Raw genomic sequence first — 12,357 nt, 5'->3', positions numbered from 1 at the left:
CAGATTTGCCAAGCACAGCGCGGCAGGGCATCACATATACATACAAACATCACCATCTTTATATCATTCGACTGTGTTGTGATTAGATAGGGTTTACTTCGACAGAATATTTATACATACAGCCAGAACCATCTTTGTTATTTTTTTTTTTAAAAGCACATCAATTAATGAGGTTTAAATAAAGTTAAAAAAAAAACTTGAAGTCATGTTTGGAATACAAAATTATAGCAACGTATTGATGCAACGCCAGAAAACATAAAAGGGATCAGTATCACATTACAACATAAAGAATTTACTGTTACAACAAGATGCTTTTCTTTTTACAAAAGGATGTTTTTATGTTGAGATTTTTTTTTCACATTATTACTTGTTATAACAGGAAACATTTCTTGTTTTCATGGTATAGCTTAATACTGACCTGTTTCTGTTTTTCTGGTGTGGCAGCAATACGCTTCCGTACAAAATAAAAGCCTGGCAACACTAATAAAGATTCTGTTAAGCTACAGGTGAATTTGTTTGAGGTGAGCAGGTGTGGGAAATCCTAGACTTGACGTGACTGAGGCAACAGGAATCGAGAAGCTCACTGATTATTATATTGTTCTGGTGACTGAGGGCTATTGCGGCCGTTTAGGATGATGCTACTGCACATAGCACGGAGCACGTTGGCCGACGTGCTATGGCACAACTCAACTGGGACAACAAGGCACAATAGAAGTTATTAGAATCCAGCGGTGAGGGCTGTGCAGGGGTGAGCTGAGGGAAGGTGTGTAAGGCTAAAATAAGGAATAGAATAAGGCGTTGGAGCAAAAAGAAACTGTGCTCATTCCATGTATTCATTCATTCTGCCTTTTTCTTTCTAAGTATTTTTCCAAACAACTGAAACATTTGCATGGTTTAAGAGCAGAAAAACCCACAAACCGCAAGGACAGGCCTACAGCAACCTGAATGAATAATGATGTAATGAATATTATCCAGCGCTGACTGACTGCAAAATGGCTCCTTGTAATCTCACTGGGAGTAAGGAGCATTACATATGCAGCACCTCTGAGGAGGGTGACTTCTGTTACATATGATTTATTTAGACTTGGTGATCATGTCCTGCTAATAAGGTGTGTGTTTGTTTGGGCAGGTCTACATGTTTTGGTGGTCATTGGGGTTAGGGGCCTGTTGACAGTCAAACACAATCAAAGCTGATTGTTCAGTGAACCTTGTTGTCCAGCTGCCCCCCTTGTTTCCTTAGACACCACCTCCTCTAAGATATCTGGAGGAGGTTTGGGGGATGAACACTGGTATTTTATTGTTTTTTAAGCTCGGTCAAGAAGTAATAATCCACCCAATCACAAGATGTGGTGGCTTGAACCTCCCTCTCCCTGCCAGCCAATCCTGTCCATTTCAGCCACCCCCACCTAAACCCTGACTGGACAATTCAAACACAAAAGGTTCAACTGAAAACGGCTGACCTAAATAGTCTGTTTTGAACTCAGATGAAAGATTAGCTCAAATCTGTGAATTTCCTTCTAATTAGTCTTTCAGTTTTTTCAAAGGTCAATCCATCTCATTTTAAAATAAATGTATGGAATTTTAAAAAATGTCAGAAACTAGTAAAGAGTGGATCACCCGACATATGATCATACTGTTATGTAGGCATTTAAAGACAATAAATGAGCTATATATGTCCCAAACTCCCGTTCATATACATAAATGCACACATACTGCTGCAATTTTAAACATACATGCATGCATACAGCTGTACAGCTGGCCAATTAGGGGCCTGGATCTGAGATTTGACATACAGCATACAGCGTATCTCTACAGCAAGGGCCATCTATATTAAAAAAAAAAAAGACATGCATTCATTTATGTACAATATAATTTGTATAATGACCATTCTGCTTTATATCCACACTAATTTGATTTTCTGTGAGAAAGTCCTGGAAGTAAAATTCATAAAAGTTTTTTTTTTTTTTTTTTTTTTTTTTTGTATTTGTATTTGATAAAAAGTTAATGTGCTCTGTTGTGATTCCAGTACAACTCATTTTCTCTTCTCAGCACCACAGCAGAGCCAGGTCCTCATACGAGGAGCATTCATCCATTTGTAAATAATAAAGAGCTAAAAGTCAGGTGAGTCAGCTCATCCCAGCTCTTGCTCCGTCTTCACTGGCTTGTGTCCTACTCCCTTCACTTCATTCCCTCCCCTCGTTTCGCGGTCCCTTCTCAAGAAAAGGACATGCTAGACAATTGAGCCGTCCCTGTTCTGGGCAGGGATCATGACAGGGATGGCCCCCATGCGGCTAAGGTTGGGGCCAGCCATCTTGGCACCAGAGGGTGGGGGCACAGGTGCGTGGCTCGGTGGCCTCTCGTACTCTTCTGATGAGGGAATCTTGTCGTACTGGGACTTCGGGGCGTACTCATGCAGGTTGGAAGGCGACATGGAGCCCAGGGAGGAGCGCTGGCTGCCCACGGTGAAGCTGCGCGCTGTTGAAATGCGGCTCTTGGGAGGGGGCACATCCTCTCTGAGAGGAAACACACACAGCAGCACGTTTAGACAATGAGACAAGCAGTACACTCACTTTCTGAGTGTTAAGTCGAAGAAACTGAATATGGAAAATGATTTTTGGAGGTGCTATAAACCATAATGAAGTCTGATGGCATGCAGGGATAAAAGTGTGGAATGTCTGGCACTTGCTGCGTAAAATGAGGAAAACAATGAATACTGAAGGAGTCTGCATGACTCATTTCAAGAGCGAAACATGATTGGACTCAATAAAGAGAGACAACTAATTGGAGCTGGCCCATCAGGGGCAGCGTCTGCACTGCTCGGCCACACTGACTTTGTTATAGCCTGTAGACACTGAGCTGAGCAACCAAATACAGCTATGCCCTCTACTCCCTCTGCCACCACATTAACGACTAATAAGCAGCAATAATCCAGTTAAATGCTCAATCAAACTGAGCCTGAGGGGCCAGAGCTTGTTTAGTCCATAGCATCATGCTGTGGTGTTTCAGCGAATGCGTGTGTCTGTGTATACGAGACAGGACCAGCGGTCTAATCCTCTTTGTCCTACAGCATGAGCAGTGTCACATTGTGGTCTTAGACAGATTCAGTCCACAGCAGAGTGATAGTAAGCCCAGGCGTTGTATAGAGCCCGTGGGCCGGATGCAGAGTTGGACAGCGAAGTGGGGGGGTATGGGGGTTTATGGTAGGTGGCTCTGGAGGGGGTGGAGGTGGAGCGGTAGAGGGGTGGGGGCCAGTCAGCAGCAGACATCACACACACAGGATCCACAGAGCAAACAAAGCTTTCAAACTGATTACCACAGCTGTTTATTTGAGGAGGGGTAAAAAAAAAAAAAAAAAAAAGAAAAACGCTGATGGAGAAAAACCATTTTCACGGTTGTTGGGGCTATTAGAGATGTGTTTGTGTGTGTGTGTATATCTGAGATGACCACAGGTCAAATTACATGGGGGACTTTAGATTAATAATCACCTGAACCCCTATGCATTTTCTATGCTGGCTTTTAATCCAGTATTATAAAACCTGACACACATTTCTCATTATACAGCAAAGACTACACACTATCACAAAATATTCCTCCATCAGACGGGAGCTTTGGGTATCTGTAAGCCAAATCTAATTGATGTTTTAGTGTGTGTACCTTATCTCATTGCAGATTTCCTTCTCGTACTTCTTCCTGTGACGAGCACGGCAACAGCAGAAGAGGATGATGGCAATAATGAGGAGGATCAGGAGGACAGCAATTATGGCTCCTGCAATGATGCCTGCAGTGTTGGGAGCTGGACAACACAAGGACGAAGAAGGGTGTGAAGGGTTGGTAATCAATGATCAGTGTGCATTTAACCTAAGACCTAAAAAAAAATATAGCTCTCTATTATTTTCTAAAGAACTGTTGGTGCAACTTTTTCCAAATTATCAAGTTCAAGAGAGTTAAACATTTCTAAAGTGAAACAATCAGCAATGTCACTCAAGCAATTTTCCAGCCACTGGAGTTCATATTATATTTTCTAGCCCTTAAGGTTGAGGCTGAGACAGAAGTGCGATCAAAGAGTCAGGGCAAGGATGAGCACCTCTGGCACATGCTGCAGTACTGCAGCTTTGTAGCACAACAACAAAACAGTGCTCCTGAGCCGGGAAAACAATACTCAGCAGCCAGATCAAACAATAAAACAGGTGTAGGACATGTAAAAGAGCACTGAAGTGTCCATGTTATTATGATAGCAGCATCATGTTCTAACACTCAGCTGCAGCTTCCCCATGCTGCAGCGCTTGGGGTTGACAGTACTGTCACAGTGTGTGGCACCACAGCTTCTCCTAACCTAGCCACTGAACAGCAGACATGCTGCCCAAACCCTCAAACCATATCCATGACACTTCTTTAATCTTTTAATTTCTAACCGCAGTCGTATCTTCAGTAGGATTTTCACTTCAGTGGTGGCTGCTTGTCCATTCATTTTTGATGTTTAGTGGTGATAAGCTGGCAGATTTTTGCTGTAATCTCCATTTTCTGTGATACAAACAGGTACAAAGCAGTTTCTGATACTATAAGGTAAACGATTTGTGATGATTTTGCCTGAACAGTTACTAAGGCAGCACACTGATTTGTAGCAAAGCTAGGTGCACGGCTTAATGGATAGCAGTGACAGCCAGTCACTCACCACTGAGTAGAGCTGCAACGATTATTTGCATAACGTGATCATTTTTCGAGCAAAAATACTGAACATTTGATGGTTCCAGTTTCCTGAAAATGCTGGCTGGCTGGGTTGCTGCTCCAATGACAAGCTTTTACTTTGCACTCCAAAAGTACAGTCCTGACCCACCTAGTTTTAAGTGCAGGAAATACATTAACCAGCAGACCATTTGACTGTACTTTTAAAAGGCGGTCAGACAGCAGGAAAAAAAAAGAGTCTAAATGTGAAACAGTACGTATACCGGTTCATCAACTTGAAGTTAGCTGGGTACTTACGAGGTGTTACATTGAGATATAGTACACATTCCTCAGAGCCAACACGATTGGTGGCAGTGCAGCGGTAGGTGCCAGATGCGCCGGCAGATGCATTCCTCACGTTAACGGTGCCTCCCACAGGATCTGTGGAGAGGGCGAAGCACACATCGTTGTAGGGATGACAGTGTTAAACAGAGAGCAGACCTGTGTGAAGGACTTTGATAACTGTTTTGTATTTGTTTGGGAGTGACTGCGAAAGGGTCCATTACCCAACACAGCAGAGGCGGGCAGCAGCTTGGAGTCACTGGTCTTCTCCCAGTTGTACTGCAGGGGGCTGGTGCCCTCGCTGGATATGCACCTTAGCACAATGTCTTTGCCTTCCTCTGTGGGGCCTTCGGTGTAGCACCTGGGCTTGGACGGCTTCACTGTGAAGCAGAGGGACATGATTGAGAAAGGTGAAAAAGAGCAGACACATCCAGGTGGTCACATTAGCTCGGAACAACACAGTCCTCCTGCCAACAACTCTGTTATTTTTCAGCCTGGAATGCTGTGGGCATGTTGTGTGTCTGCGCGCATTGTGTATTCTGAAAGTTTATTTCCTCTCCTGCTCAAAGCAGCAGTCATCAGCGTAATGAGAGTAGTAATCAGAGTAATTGATACAGCTGCTGTCATTACAGGAGCTGTCACTCAGGATAATCGCGAGGAAGAAAGGAGCGGTGTGCCATTGGACACACAAACACACACATGCACAAAGGGTGAAGGATGGAAGCAAGGCTTTCTGTCTCGAAGCAAAACGTTCACCTCGGCCAGTCAGAGTGTTGGCAGCAGATAAAGTGGGGGAGTCAAAAACAAACAGAGCTCCAAATTAAAAGCAGACCGACTCCAGTGAAACCCAGACACAGAGTCAGCCAGGTGAGGCGATACTGGAGAGTAGAAAGCTGACATCATGATGCTGTAATGGTTTCTGTAACAACAAAACTCTTGAGTGGGGCTCTCCAGCTCTGAACCAGGTGTCAGGCAGGAAGGGGGAGCTTAGCACACACAACTGTAAGGATTAACAGTAGACTGACAGTACTGAGTGCTCCTACTAATCTAATAAACACACACAGGGTCCGGATGGAGGGGGCAAAACTCAGAGCGGGAGAGCAAAAATTAAGCGAGCGATGATGGACAGATGGTAGAGTGATGGGGGCCAAGGCTGTACAGCTCCTAACTCACTGGCCTGCTCTTTGCCCCTGTTGCGTTGCACCCGCACACACACACTCGTTCAGAACACAGTAAATGTCGGAGAGCTATGACATTTTGAATGCATCTTTTAAAGGTGAAAGTCAACTTGACATGTCTGAGGGCTGTAATGCTCAGATAGATTCTCATATTAGGACGGCTGTCCGATGAGCAGATTTATTTGTTTGAAAGATGGGGTCAAAGAAGAAGGTGACAGAGGCTGGAGAAGCGCAGAGAGATAAAAGGCAGAGCGATGCAGCAAACCTGACTCTGTTAAATGAGCAATGAATAGAGATTTATGAGTCGCACAAGGCTATCTTGTAGACGAGATACGCAGAAAAGGGACAGCTAGATTGTGGTATTCATTACGGTCAGAAGGCACACAGCTTCAGAGAGTGACGACTGATTGGTGAATGGTTAAGTGAAATATAAGCGACTAGTGGTCAAAGCCAGGCAGACGGAGTCAAAGAGATCGCCTGTTGAGCTTTGCAGAGAGGTTCTGGATGTGATGAGGACTGTCTGGACTTCAGGCAGGCAGAGCTGAGTGAATGGTTGTCTAGAGTATAGGTGGGGTCTAGTCAGAAAAGGTTGCGTGAGTGGCTGACATGCAGTGCTGTATGGGGTATTCTCCTTCTGTTATACTCAATGTCCTGCTGCGACCAGAGGAGAATACACAACAAGGGATGCTACTTCTGTATATTACCTGGACACTATGTACACTGCTGGTGTCAGCACATGTGTGTACCTGCATACAGCAGTGTTTGTGACAAGCCACACAAACACCAGCTGTATATAAACTGAGGTATGGCTATATTTACGTGCACATAATACATGCATGTCTTCTCCCCTGTTCTGAGGACCATCCACCTTGTGACAAGATCAACCTGAAGGTAAAACGCAGAGCCGGCAAGATGTCCTCGCCTCTCCTTGTCAGGGTTTCTTTGCTTAGAACACCTCTACCCCTGGGGTCAATAGCTTGCAGCCTGTCAGCTTCTTTAGCCTCAAGCTGTTTCTCTCTCTCACACACATGCACGCGCTCGCACACACACACTATAGCTTAAGATATCTGCACTTTAATCAAAATCAAAGTTGGACTGACATTTTAGTAACTTAGCTGATGCTCTTATCCACAGGAGGATAAAAAAAAAATCAAGCAAACAAAAGAAAGTTAGGACCACTTACATCTTGACAGTAACAGTAACCCCGGAAGGATCATAAATAACATATACATAAATGATAGAGGAGAGGAGAGACACAGGCACCTGAACAGCATGAATGAGAGTAATGTAATATAAATGGGTTTATATTTGGATCATACATGTAACTGGTATTTGAATGTGATTATACTGAAAAATGATAATTAACACAATTAGCACAACCCCGCTGCTCAACTATACTGTTTCTCTTTTATGCAGGAAATGATTAACTAGGCGGTTTTGATAAAATCATCACCTTCAGCAACGGGAATCACCAAAAATTTAAAAATAGGCATGAAAACAACCGACAAATCAGCACATTTGCTAACGTCTCTCCGTGGAGAGGAATGTGGCTCAGAGGAGAAGCACGAGCGTATGTATCAGTGCTGGCTTAAGCAGTGATTCATTGCTTCATGTTGCTTCTGGTCAGATCAATTTTTATGTAAAATATCCTCCCCAAAGGCTTAGTCAATGGTTCTTGGATCAGCTGTGGTCACAGTTAATGGTCGTATTATCTGCAGCCATTCATTGCTTTTATTAGGTAGCTGCTTAGTGATGTCATAACACAACATCAGAGAACCCTGTTTGTTTTTCAATAGCTCATGTATTTCTGGTTGAACTAGTTGGTGCCGTGCAGTCAGGTTTGTACACATGATGATAAGCCAACAAGTACAGCAGCCATTTTCTGAAGCTCGTCCTATCTCTAAAGAGGAGAAACTACTCTGATAACAGGGCTGCGATAACAGCACAAAACGTAGCTTATCCCACAGCACAGGCTGCTGCGGTGTGTGGGTTGTTTTTCCCATATGTAAATACCAAGGCGGGTTTCGGGAGGCGATTCACTTTCGACATCATTTAGTCAGTTGACTGACCAGCAAGGCCAATGTGTGTGTGTGTGTGCCTAGGGAGTGAATCATCTGACTTATACAACTCTGACGTGTTACCCATCTCACCCTGTGCAACAAAAAGCCATCTGAGTACATTGAGTCCATTTAGAAGTTTTGTCCACGTTTTTAAAAAGACAGGATTCCACTGTTTGCTTTGAAAATAATCAGTAATATTCCAAATTATTTTATTAATTAACTATCCCTGTACTATCTACCTATACTAATGAGACATTTAAGGTTTCAAAATAAATAATGTGTAATCATTTCATATCATTAATTATTCAGTTGATTTAAAATGGACATTGGAGTTGAAGACAAACTGCAAGGAGTTAAAAAAACAAACTATTCTGGTCAATAAGACTAATACTTGTGACAAATAATAAACCATGACTGCAACATTTAGTGGGAAAAAAAAATTATGAATTTAGACATAATCAGAGAGCATCTCGGGTGGATACAGAATTGTATCACAAAGGGGGCAATGCTCTACAGCCAGTGGGAAGGTTATGTACTCGATTTTAGAAAGGATTACATCAAAACAGCCAAGGAGGGCAAAGGGCGTGTGATTTGGTGCATTTCCACTGTGTGGAGAGAAAGAATTTACCCTGTGAGAAAACAAAATATTGCTAGTACAATATAGAACACCAGTAGTTTGTTCCACTCACCCATGACGATCAGCAGCATCTTCCTGCTGCGGATGCCGGGAGCCTTCTTCACCTTACACTGGTAGGTGCCTGAGTCTGTCGACTTCAGCCCCGTCAGGTTGATGGAAGCGTCGCCGTTTTTGGGATCGGCTGAGTTGAAGTGGACTCGACCCTTCATGGGTTCATAGTAGTCCTCGTAGGCCCGGTCGCCTGAGTACAGGATCACCTGGTTGTGGAAAGGGAGAGCAGGGAAGAGAGTTTGAGTTCGGAGCTTAAACCTATTAGACTGATGTCATATATCTGACCTATGTATTTATGGAAATGAATGTCCTTCTAGAAAACAAATAAACAAAGGCTTGGAAATGACTGTTGTGTGCTTTCTGAAAGCAAAGGCCTTGCTCACTGAACCAACCAAAATATATGGAAGATAGAAAACACTCTCTCTTTTATCTCTGCAATGCCCTTCAGTCTGTGCCGCTCTACCCTTTCTGTGCTTAAGAAGAATGAAGGTGGAGCACACAAAGCCACCACTGTGGAGCCAAATCAACACCTGCTGTGTCAACAAAGAGCAGTAGCCCCCCTGTTCTGTCCAACCCCCCCCCCCCCAGCACACACGCATACTCACACATACACACACAGTCTGCGTCTTGAAAGCAGTAAGGAGATGCCTAGAAATAAAGGCCAGGTGGAGCTAACAAGCCTTGTAACTAATAGCATAGTAGCAAGGGTGATCGTGAAGCGAAAAAAACAAAAAGACAAGGTAAGGAACAGGGAGGGAAAAAGAAGAGCAAACAATGAAAAGAGTTCTCATTCTCCTTTATAGACACTGGCATATTCTTCCACATTTCCATGGAGACAGTCATCAACAGGCTTTTCTGTGCCACGATCAACACCAGGCATACGCACTGCAATACCCCTGGGTGGAGAGGAGGAGAGAAGAAAAACTAAACATGGCAGGAGGAGAAGAAGAATAATGAACCCATCAGAGGAGGCAGAGCACTCAAAGGAAGCGTGAGAGGAGCAAAACAAAGGGAAACAGAGTCAGGGAGGTTCTGGTGTGTCTACACCAAGTTGCCTTGGTGCTCCATTTCCAACTGGAAGACTAGTTTCTGGAGCTGTACGGTAGGCATGCTCCGATTGAGTGCTGTGTTCATCCCGTATGTATTAGCCAGGAAAACAGGTAACTCTAAAATTCCACTTGGGTCTCAGGGGAGGGAAACCATTCTTTCTAACTTCACTGTGGATCAGAACAACAGCAGTAATAACAGTGATATGTGAGATGAGACCATGGAGGAGAGGAAATTAAATTGCCCCAAGCTAAACCCAACAAGAACTCTCACTTGGGCTCAACCAGTGCTTACACACATGCACACCTCTAGCAAAACACACACACACAAAAAAAAACTGAACTGCACAATAACCTTGAAAATCATGATCCAATGAAAAAAAATCCCATAAAGAGCCTGGGGAATGAAAATGAAAAGGGCAAATGACTAGACAAGCTGGCAGGGGCTGGAAAGGACAGAAGAGCACCACTGTCTGCGTGCCGTGTTTCGTAACAGATAGGTCACTCAATGATACAATCGCCACCTGGCCTGGCCACTCTCAGTGGACGGATCATGCTGCAGAAGTAAAAGACCTCTATTGGCCGGGCTTGGTTTCATCAGACGCGTGTGAAGATGAGGTCATTGTCATGTGATGCTGTTGCTCACACAGGGAAGAGGAAGAGGCGCAGATCATTTGAGAGGCAAAGCAGAGGACTGTGATACCTGTGTACACTAAACAATATGCGGACCTTGGAGAGTGTTGTGTCTTTGAGCTTTTTAATATGAGTCCTGCTGCCACATGCTTTTACAGGAACAGCACAGCTCCTAGCTGTTTTACAAGGTTAAAGCAGAACCACTACCTGAAAATGGAATTAACATCCTTCATCATTGAAGCCACAGAGAATCCAACAAAGGTGGTCACGAGCACGCATGATCCTCACTGACATACTTAACAAACTGTGTCATGGCTTTACATCCAAATCCTCCAACACTTTGTCAACATACACAAATACCTGTCATAGTAAGTTGAGTAAACAAAAGCTATGCTGCTGTGCTCAGGGACAAAAGAGTCTGTGTACCATGAGATAAAACTATGTATTTTAATGTATTTTTCTGAGCAAGCTCTTCTCCTGTTCACATTGTTCAGATTTTGGTTTTCATAATTGTTTTCCTAATTGTTCTCACAGTGGTGGCAAAGACTCAGGGCACACCCTCCTTTCATCTAATCTGTAGCCAGGGAATGAGGGCCAAATGCAAATGACTATCACTGTAGGCATGCCTGGCATCTCGCATTCAAGCCCAACAAAGCAACATGCATTAGCTATGCCTCACCACCCTCAAAAAGACCCTGATGATATGTGGGATATTCCAGATGAAGGGGGGAATCATTCCCCACCAGATACTGGACTGAATAGATAATGATGTGGTGTTGCTTCTCATTGCATCAATGCAAAGAAAAGGCAGCTGGGATATATGGTTCATTAATATGAATTAAATTCTTAAATTGAAGGGTACTTGCAGGAGGCAGGACTACAAGTTTCCAGTTCTGCAACCACAGGGACTGATCCTGTTGGCTAGCTATCTACTTTTTATCTTTTCTACTTATCTACTTTTTCAGTTTTATCTGATAGCGGCCGTTCATTTAAGAGCACCCTGGATTTTCTCATCTCAAACCATGTGAGCAAAGGTTCTCCATGGTTTCTGAGCATCTGGGAGCCTCTGGCTATGAAGTTTAGCCTTCATTCTCATTGCCTTGCCTGACCGGGTAGCTTTGGTCCAAGCAGATCAGCCTAATTCCATTGAACACTGTCACATATATTAAAGCAGCCCCTTGGAATTAATACGTCGCTAATTACAAAGACTTTACTCTGTGCATGACTTCATACTGGTTAAAGGCTATATGAATGTGAGTGTGTGTATGTAGCGAGCAAAATCGGATAGGTCAAGGAGAAAAAATCCGAACAAACATGTCTGGCCCGTTTGAATTCCAGCAAAGGTTTGGCAGCATTAATGGTTGCTCTGCAAAATGGCACGTAATAAAGAAAAAAACACAACAACTGTGGAACCAGATGCAATTTGAGAACATTTTCGGGAACATATTTCTACAGCTACATTCAGAGGAACAGGTCCTACTAGGGAACCACTCACCCTGAATTCTGGGCCTACTTGTTGTGTTTCTAAAAAAATTAGAAAATATAAACCCTGAAATCAATATATCATCATAATCAAAATACAAATAAATGGGATAATTAGCATGTCATTAATGACACATTTCAAGGCAACAAAGAAAGCACTGACCAGAAGCAAGAGTGTGGAGATCTACCTGGGTGAGAGGAGGGCAGGTTGGGTCAGTGGACAGAGAGGACAGTGGGTGGAGGACAGAAACAGACACGCCTAATGA

General features: G+C 43.5%; 1 protein-coding gene across 1 annotated transcript in view; it reads right to left on the bottom strand.

Annotated features, from left to right (window-relative positions):
- Window positions 1-1,989: 1,989 nt before the first annotated feature.
- The window catches only part of cxadr (CXADR Ig-like cell adhesion molecule), a 33,268-nt gene continuing 22,900 nt past the window's right edge, over window positions 1,990-12,357 (bottom strand). Inside the window, exons 3-7 of the mRNA XM_041052065.1 lie at window positions 8,932-9,136; window positions 5,229-5,384; window positions 4,981-5,103; window positions 3,655-3,793; window positions 1,990-2,513 (exon numbers count right to left, since the gene is read on the bottom strand). Coding sequence (XP_040907999.1) covers window positions 2,231-2,513; window positions 3,655-3,793; window positions 4,981-5,103; window positions 5,229-5,384; window positions 8,932-9,136 — 906 coding nt within the window. The 3' untranslated portion in view covers window positions 1,990-2,230. The remainder of the gene's footprint in view (window positions 2,514-3,654; window positions 3,794-4,980; window positions 5,104-5,228; window positions 5,385-8,931; window positions 9,137-12,357) is intronic.

Source organism: Toxotes jaculatrix, chromosome 12 (assembly GCF_017976425.1).
Source record: "Toxotes jaculatrix isolate fToxJac2 chromosome 12, fToxJac2.pri, whole genome shotgun sequence".
Classification (NCBI taxonomy): Eukaryota; Metazoa; Chordata; class Actinopteri; family Toxotidae; genus Toxotes; species Toxotes jaculatrix.
The sequence above is the reverse complement of the archived record's forward strand: the minus strand, read 5'-3'. Positions and strand labels throughout refer to the sequence as shown.